This window comes from Olea europaea, unplaced genomic scaffold (genome assembly GCF_002742605.1).
Source record: "Olea europaea var. sylvestris unplaced genomic scaffold, O_europaea_v1 scaffold2260, whole genome shotgun sequence".
Taxonomy (NCBI): Eukaryota; Viridiplantae; Streptophyta; class Magnoliopsida; order Lamiales; family Oleaceae; genus Olea; species Olea europaea.
This window is the reverse complement of record NW_019240654.1, coordinates 151,196-160,298: the sequence shown is the minus strand read 5'-3', so window position 1 is coordinate 160,298 and position 9,103 is coordinate 151,196. Positions and strand designations below refer to the sequence as shown.

Genomic DNA, 9,103 nt, shown 5'->3' with positions numbered 1-9,103 from the left:
AACCTTAGGTTAATTGCCAACCCTTCTCTTTTTCCATCTATTTTTTTTATCTACAAACTGAATTTTAAAAGAAAACATTGGTGCTACTTGAAGCAATGGCATCAGCTGTCCCATTATGTCTTTCATCATGCTACAATGATTTAAGTTGTTCACTCAATTTATATTCTCTTATCAGAGTTCAAGAAAAAAATATTTAAGCTGTTAACATTTCTTTAAATTTATCTAAGAATGCAAGAAATGAAAAATAAGGTAGTACATATAAGTCTGTTAATTCTGCAAATATACTTGGAAATTAATGGAGAATTTGGTTGTTTTTGTGAACTTTGGGTTTAAAATATGAAATATTTTAGATTATTGAGGGTAGCATTTAATCAAAAATATCAGTGAACTTCATTTGTCGTAGGAGTTATCCAGTAGTACGCTAGTCATTTATCTTACTATGAGCATCTTTAAACAATATATGCTTTCTTGGTTCATTCCCAACAACTATTCTATTCAAAACTTAGGGATCTTTCCATTATTTACTGATGGCCTTTTCTCTTCTCAGCTCTCGGAGGCTTGAGGTAAGCAGAGTGGAACTTCTTCTTCAGGTTGGGACATTTTGTATTGCAGTTGGTGCTCTAGTTGCAGGTAACGAGCTCTCTATGAATAAACTAAAATGGTTATTATTTGAATGATTAACAACTTTTGTTTGGTTAAATTTCATGTACATGTACTATTAGGATACTTGACATGTCTGTAACTATTTACTTTAAGAACAATGTCATAGCATACAGAGTGATGTAATTTTCTAATTAACATGACTCTTTAGGCACAAGTTTGAGGCCCTCCATAGCTCCACTCTCAAGCGGGTTCTATAATTTGACACTATGCTGAGACTTTAAATATTAGGCGATATATTAGTAGCAGTAGAACCCGATATAAGTATATGGTGTCTGTCTCTGGTCTTTCGCTCGATATCTTTTATCCACTTAACCTCCCTACACAATTTCAAATTTTTCCTACAAGTAACTAATTTTTTTCTCATCTTTTTTGCATCACTTTTCAAATATAAGTATATAATTTTATTATATATTTTACTAAATCTTTGATACCTTGCATTAAAATCATTTATTAACTGAACATTACCGAGTAAATGTACTGATGAACTTTGTCAATTTCTAGGTAATCTTTGAATTTTTTGACTCTTAGTGGCCCTACCAGACTGGCAAAGAAGTTGACACTAGCTTCTTTGTGGTCGCTTAGAGTAGTTAAGAAGAACAGTTACATTTGAGAAAATATTTTGCTCATCTTACAACATTCTAGGTTAACTCTTAATTCTATTTATTTCGTTTTACCTCAAATCTGTTCTGTACTTTCATAGTTTTTGCAGTGTTACTAAAATATTATGGCTTAATCAAATTTGAGAAGTGAACAATGGTAATCAATCAAATTACAAATTGAGATTATCCCAATGTTTGATTATGCCATTCTAATGAAAATTGAACATCAATCTTCCTCAAACCTTGAAATCATATAATGTCATCCTCATGCATATAGAAGCTACCGAGGCTCATAAAAACATTGGCTACAGGTATATTTGGCATGAACTTGAAGTCCTACCTTGAGGAGCGTGCGGTATGTCCTTTGGGACTCTATTTATATGCCAGTGTCTCTTTTCTTAATGTTTGGCTTATGTTTGCTTTCTAATCTTATTCACTTCGTCACATTTTGGCTCCGCAGTTTGCATTTTGGATAACAACTACAGGAATTATTGTTGGTGCAGTAGTTGCATTTTTTATATTGTATTCATACCTTAGGAAAAGGAAAATACTATAAACACGAGAACGAGTAAGTTACACCCCCTTCTTCATCTTGTTATACTATGAACATTTTCATTCCACTGCGACAGATGGTTATACACACAGCAGTGTCGTCGTTTTTATAGGGAACAATGGATACTGCTGAGCAAGGAGAAATGGAGAGAGAAATTAGCTAAAGATCAACTGTGTTTCTATATCTATATCACAAGTTGATGGCTCCTTGCTACATAGAGACCAAATTCAACAACCAACACATCCCTTTTCGCATACAGTATTTTCTGGACTATAATCGTATTGAGTTATTAGGCTGTCTATGTTGTGGAGAGCTTCCACTACAAGAGTTGAAGTAGGCGTTCCTTTATTTGCCTCCATCCAAATTTTACAGTTATTTGGAAGCGAGGTCATAGTCCCGTCTACTTATTATAAGTTGCTCATGCAATGACAGTGTAGATGTTGGCTTTTGAATAGGCAGAGTTGAGTTTGTTTGACTGGACTTGAATTGCAATTTACCACCATTACATATGCAATCTTCTTGTTTTGTACATGTTTATGATCAATATGCTAACAAGTCATTCACTGTTATTTTGCATATAATGCTACTGGTGCTCATTAGTATATGAAATACGTTCAATTAAATGTGAAATTATGTGAATCATTTAATTGAATATTTTATTTAATGATACTTAATGTCACCTAGACTGATGGTGCTAAAAGAATGAATAATGTTATGTAGTTCAATTGAGGTAGCAATCACAATCTAGATGATACTAGATGATTGGTTAAATGAAAAGTGAAATTAAATTAATCATTTCATTCTACCTATCAATTAATGTCACATTAACATCATCTAAATTGAAATTACATCCTCGGTGGGCAAAATAACATTACTTTAAAAGATTCACTCATCTTGAAATAATTTTGAAAAAAATTATAATCCCATATTTTTACTAGATTTTTTAAGTATGAAAAAAATATTTTTTTTTTATATGAATCGAATATTTTATTACATAGAAATTTTTTATTGATAACCTGCAGAATGTTTGTACATCACAAACAAAAAAATGAGAAATAAAAAACATTTTAATTAGAAATTTTAAAATAAAAATGTAAACACTTGAGCATCAACAACTTTATTGTTAATAATTTTTAAGTATGAAAAAAATTTTTAATTGAGATGAATCAGAAATTTTATTACATAGAATTTTTTTTACTGATAACTTACAAAATGTTTGTACATCACAAACACAAAAATGAGAAATAATAAACATTTCAATTAGAAATTATAAAATTAAAATGTAAACATTTAGAGTATCATTAACTTTACAATATTAATAATTTATGAATATAAAATTAATTAATGACAAGTACATAAAAAGAGCAAGATTTTATACTATGAAAATTTTAAAATATCTCTAAGCAATAATCCACCAATCCAACCACTAACCCACCTTTTAAACATTAACGCGATGACTCAATGTTTTGGTCAGGTCAATGCTCGGGTCAGTTCCGATATCAATTAAACAGTGGTTTTAGGCTCCATAAAACTCATCACGGCTTGCAGATCAACACGATGTTCTTGTACCTACCACCATGCTAAGGATTTGGCATACTCTACATTGGCAGAGCAACATTAAATTTCTCGAAGTACTGTCATACAGATCTGTAACAGTGCACCAATAAACAATTCTGGTCTAACAAATTATAATCTCAAGCAATTCTGAAACACATGCCCCCACATAGAAAATAAACATTGTACAGAGAAATATGCATTGAGAACAAGAAGTTCTAATATGATACTTATACAATGAAAATTTACTGGGAGTTTTACAGGTGCTGAAATGGCAGCATCTGTTTGGCTGTTTTAAATATATAATTTGCTCAAAATCCAATGAAATATTGCCATGTGACATTCTGTAAAACTTCCAGTAAATTTTCCCTGTACATGTAGCATTGCTCCAAGAAGTTACATTCTTCCAGTTCTCATTCTCCTAAGCACTTGAATAAAGAATTGGAAAGAGGCAATCCCTGATATAAAAGGGAAAATATGAATAAGTAAATCTCAGAAATTTTCGAAGAGGCAAAGGGTAAAACACATTTGAAGACAACACACAATCACATTGACTATGGCTGTTTTGGAGGGTTCGCCATAGGTTGAGAATATTTCACTGCTTTTGGTGCTCCATCAATAGCAATGTTTCCTACTCCATCCTCCATCGCCTCCCTCTCATCCTTTTCCCTCTTCTTTTCTGCACAATCGTTTCCCATTGAATGGAGTTGAGACATAGAAGGGGTGAGTCTCTTAGGGCCTGCACTGATCCATGGATGATTAAGACATTGTGCTGCTGTTGGCCTTTTCTCTGGCACAAAATCGAGTATCTGGACCAGGAAATCTGCCATGTCATTTGCATCTTGCTCACTAAACTCATATTTCTCCCTAAGCACCTTATTAAGAGGCCAAAATTTTAATCGTCGTATATGTCTCAAATCTCCATATCTATTAAATAATTCTCGGGAATAGCGCCCACCTAAGGCAACCTGCAAGATGTTTGTGAAGCATGGGAAATTGGTGACTTCATACGGATAAAAGTATCAAAGGAAATAAACTTCACAAAATTGATCTAGCCCACAGATTTAAAGATGGGGAAATGAATCATCCTAATTTGCTTCCTAACAAGCAGTATAGAAATATTCTCACCTTCCGTGGCATCATACCAAGAAGCTCCATCATCAAGGCCAAATGATCCTTCAAAGAAAAGCACTTAAAATAAATAATAAATCAACTTTACCAGAAACCAATATATGTAACTCATATAAGTATTTTTACTAATTTGATCCAGAGGTTGATCAAGACAGGGCATTATGAAACTAGACATTGGGAAGGAAAAGAAAAGTAAAAACACAAGCATAATCTGAATATTTTCCTTAACTTAAAAAGAAGCCAGAATTGAACCAGTCACAAAAAAGCTAAAGGAAAATACAGCAGATGCAAGCTTAATATCAAATAACAAATACTTCTGATAGAATCTGTAAAAGATATTTCATCTCCATCAAAGCTCAAAATCTTATGACATCAATCTCTTACCTTCGACTTCAAAATCGAAGAGATGCATAGATATTACCACAAAAGAAACACATGAATAGAAGACGTGAGATGGAAAAGGAGCAAACTAAAGGCGGCAACAAAAATGCGCAACTACCACATCCATATAATCACCACGAATAATAACTCGAACAAATGTAAAATTTTGCACCAGAGTCTCTCGAAGCCAACCCAGCTCAGATCATATATTCAAATACTCAAATCTTAATGAAGAAACGGTCATCAATGTCCAATTGTCAGATTCACTTTCCAGAGACAGTACATTACACACTAGTAGTAACGAAGTTTGGGTGGAAGAGGGGGGAAAAAAACAAATGAGAAAAAACCAACCCAAAAGAGAGAGTATCAACAGTGTAGAATAAAAGGGTAAAAGCATTACAAGTGTTTGTTGAGAAAATAACAGATCTATACTGATAGAGAAGGAATTTTTTATTTTTATTTTTATTTTTATTTTTTAAGCAAGTAAGATGTCAATTGCAATGTGCCTTGCAAAAAGCAAATGGCATTTTGTTATATGCACTACAGAAACATACATATCAATGCAAAAGTACAGTTCATACAAGCAGAAAATAGCAGTTAAACTATGAACTACCATGTAACTCAGAGAATTGTTGTTTGCTTATTCATATCTACAATAGATCACATACCTCATCACGTTCAAAGTTATCACCACTGTGAGGATCAAAAAGAATGTCACCGGTGGCCAGCTCGAAGCAAATGCAAGCAAATGACCACATATCAGCTGATGTTGAGTACTTAGATCCTAGGATAACCTCTGGACATCTATACTGTCTTGTCTGAATATCACTTGTGAATTGTTTATAAGTCCAACAAGCATTTCCAAAATCGACCAATTTGCATCTTAGGTCAACCTCAGCCAATAGCTTCTGCCTTGTTGAACGGCTGCCTCTCCTATTAAGTTTAGATCCTTCGTGTGCATCCTTCACTCCATTAGTATTGGTCTGTTCTTCACTGGACTTACCATTGGATTTATCATTATTATGACAATCAACGGGACTACTAGCCTCATTATCTGGCTCATCATTGTCAGAAGCTTCCTTCCCCACACACTTTTGAGCTGCTCGCTTAGCCTTTTTTCGGATTTTCTTTTTCTGGTTCTTGGTCAGGTCTTCATTTGAGCTCTTTGCATCTTTAGAAGTCCCGGATTCAGACAGGATTTTGCTTTTACTGAATGGCAAGACTAGAGCCGCATCTTTAGCTGGATTGATCATTGAAAGAAGTAATATGTTCTCTGGTTTCAAGTCTGTGTGTATGATTGACAGATGCCTGTGCAAATAATCCAATCCCACTAAAACATGGAAGCAAATTTCTTTAACCATGTGAAGAGGAATTCCTCTGTAGTCCGAATATTTAATTAGGGTCAAAAGATTGTCACCCAAGTATTCAAAAACCATACAAACATGCTGCCCATTTGGCCCTGAATGCTTAAAGTGATCCAAAAGCTTTACAACACATTTCTTATCTTCAGGGTCTCCCTCGGCAATCTGTTTTAATATAGTGATCTCGTCCATTGCTGCTTCAGTGTAGTGCTGTGCACTCTTTTGAACTTTAAGAGCTACATACCGCTATTATCAAACATGTAACCAAATAAGGAAACAATAATATATTCCCAGCTAATTGACAGTAAGCAGGTTGTCAAGCTAAACACAATTAATAATGTGCATTTCACTCTCACTCTTCGTATGTGTTTGTTCGTTCAAAGCATGCGAGAGAGGTGGTTGGGGTTGCAGACTTATGCATTTGCTCCATTCGTTTTTCCCACACGCATTGGCGTCGATATCACCTTTTCACTCGCTTTAAACCAATAACTTCTTTCAACCATCAAACACAGAACATAATTATAATACATATAGAATTGACGATCTTATTTGATATCCACCAGAGTGCAAATTAACAGCAAACATTTTCATTCTTCATTTACATCTACAAAACAAACTAAGCCTTTCTACGAATAAATTTGACATCAGCTACATGAGACCCTTTTTGTCGCTCATCAAAACACCTTTATGTACATCATATGCATCTTAGCAAAATAACATGCACAATGGAAGCTATTGTGGTTGAGTATACCTTGTTGGGCCAGCTAAACTTTCAGTTGTAACTATAAGCTACTTAAGTAGACAATAAGGGTAAGTTGAGTATACCCTCTAGGGCCAGAGTAAACATTTTTATCTCAAAATAACAGACAATGTGTACAAGAAACTCTGCCAGTAAGAATAAACTATCTATTACTACTATTGATATCTATATTTTTCCATTTCTCAGGCTGAGATATATCATCATAGCATACCTTAAAATCATTAGCAAAGCGCTATAAAAAGTAACAGAAAATGGATATGATACAATGTATCTTTAAAACATACATATTATGAAAAAGAAGAAAAATATATCTGTAAAACGTACCGAATTGTGTGTATCCCAAGCGAGCCAGACGGTAGAGAAATGACCCCAGCCGAGCTTACTTTGAACTACATATCGGCCGTGCCTGAATGTGTCACCGATTCGCACAGCGTGGTACCCCCCGCGCCTGTAGTCCTCCGTTCCCTCGTCTTCCGACGTGTAATCACTGGTCTCACTCTGATCATCGCCGTTCCTCTCCACCGCCGCCGCCTCCTCCGCCATCGATCGATCAACAAGCAAGATTCTAACCACTCAAAATGAATATTACGATAAATTTCAAAATGCGATCCCAGTCAGCGGGCGCGATAGCAGAAGGAAACACTAGTTGCAGTTCAAACTGTGTGTGATTGTCATTCTCGAACACAGTGAGTGATTAGGGTTTTGTATACAGAGCTTTGCTGTTCATTTTAATTCGAGAGGAGATGTTGAGTAATTATTATTTTATCAGTTTTTTTTGTTCGTTTATCAACGAGGATGTGATTGTTTCAACTTTTTACTGCATTTTAATATATATATATATATAATGGGTAATTGGCGCAAAACATCTTTATCTTTCAAGGTTATTGTGAAAAACGTCCCTACCTTTTATTTTTTGACATTTTTGCCCTTATTTACCACATTTCTTGCGCTGAAGGTCCTTTTCACTGTTTTTTGACGATTTTCCCCTCTATTCAAATAAAAGAAAAAGAATAGAATAGAAAATAAAAGAATTAATTGCAACTAATACCCCAAAATTTCAAAAAATTACAAATTAGTAATAAATATAGGAGTTAATAGCCCAAATGGTTACTAAACTTTGCCAAAGGTCCAAAAAGGTCATTGAATTTTTTTAAATGACCTTCAGCGCAAGAAAGGTGGTAAATAAGGGCAAAAATGTCAAAAAATGAAAGGTAGGGACGTTTTCCACAATAACCTCGAAAGGTAAGGATGTTTTGCGCCAATTACCCTATATATAATCTAAAACTATGTTTGATTGGTTCAAATTCCATGAAAAATGGAATTCTAATTCCACTTTTTTCCAATTTTGTTTGTTTGATAGATTTTAAATTCCATGGAATTTGGTTTCTTGATTTTCTTGGAACTTGAAATATTCCAAATTTTAAGAAATATTATACAAAAATATTTTATTTTAATTGGCAATTTTCATGTTAAACAAAGCCAAACAAAACTAAAATATAGATAATTTTCTTGATTTTTTTATTTTTTTGTTGGCAATGGAAACAAATTTCATTCCCAATATCAGTAAAATATGTTCCTTTAATTGATAATTCTCATGTAAAATAAAGTCAAACGAATACCAAAAAATACTTTTATTTTAATATTTTCCACGTGAAAAATTATATCAATCAAACGCAATAATTTACAATTTTCAGGAAAATAAATTTTAAGCAATTCAATTCCCTAGAATTCGTTTTCAATTTAATTTAATTTCATCTTTGCAATTAAACGGACTTTAGGAAAAGTTTTAAATGATGACAAGTAAAGTTACAAGAATGAATGTATAGATTTAATTAAGAAAAAAAATCGTAGAAATTACTTGTTCTATTCCTTTATTTTTAATTTTAAAGTTGGTTAAAGTGTCATGCAATCATTATCTCCTTATTTGAGCCCCATTTTGTTAAAGAAAATGAATTTTTGAACAGTGTATTGATGAGAAATGTGTGGTTAAAAAATAAAGAAAAAATTTGGATTTATCTGTAATATTATTTTATTGAAGAATTTGTGATTGAAATGATGTCGAAACACTGTTTAAGCATGTATTTTTTGAAAAAAAAAAAAA

The 9,103-nt window shown here is 33.3% G+C and overlaps 2 protein-coding genes across 2 annotated transcripts; one reads left to right on the top strand and one right to left on the bottom strand.

The window, feature by feature from the left end:
- The first annotated feature begins 512 nt into the window (after nucleotides 1-512).
- LOC111381134 (magnesium transporter MRS2-11, chloroplastic-like) lies at nucleotides 513-2,384 on the top strand. The gene is made up of 4 exons (XM_023004876.1): nucleotides 513-630; nucleotides 1,574-1,617; nucleotides 1,723-1,830; nucleotides 1,911-2,384. Exons 1-3 carry the CDS (start codon nucleotides 528-530, stop codon nucleotides 1,816-1,818), a joined length of 243 nt encoding a protein of 80 aa, XP_022860644.1. The 5' UTR covers nucleotides 513-527; the 3' UTR covers nucleotides 1,819-1,830; nucleotides 1,911-2,384.
- A 1,095-nt stretch (nucleotides 2,385-3,479) lies between these two features.
- On the bottom strand, nucleotides 3,480-7,790 carry LOC111381132 (SRSF protein kinase 1-like). Its single transcript, XM_023004872.1, has 4 exons — nucleotides 7,327-7,790; nucleotides 5,550-6,488; nucleotides 4,498-4,545; nucleotides 3,480-4,337 (listed from the first exon to the last, which is right to left on the bottom strand). Exons 1-4 carry the CDS (start codon nucleotides 7,543-7,545, stop codon nucleotides 3,924-3,926), a joined length of 1,620 nt encoding a protein of 539 aa, XP_022860640.1. The 5' UTR covers nucleotides 7,546-7,790; the 3' UTR covers nucleotides 3,480-3,923.
- Nucleotides 7,791-9,103: the final 1,313 nt, after the last annotated feature.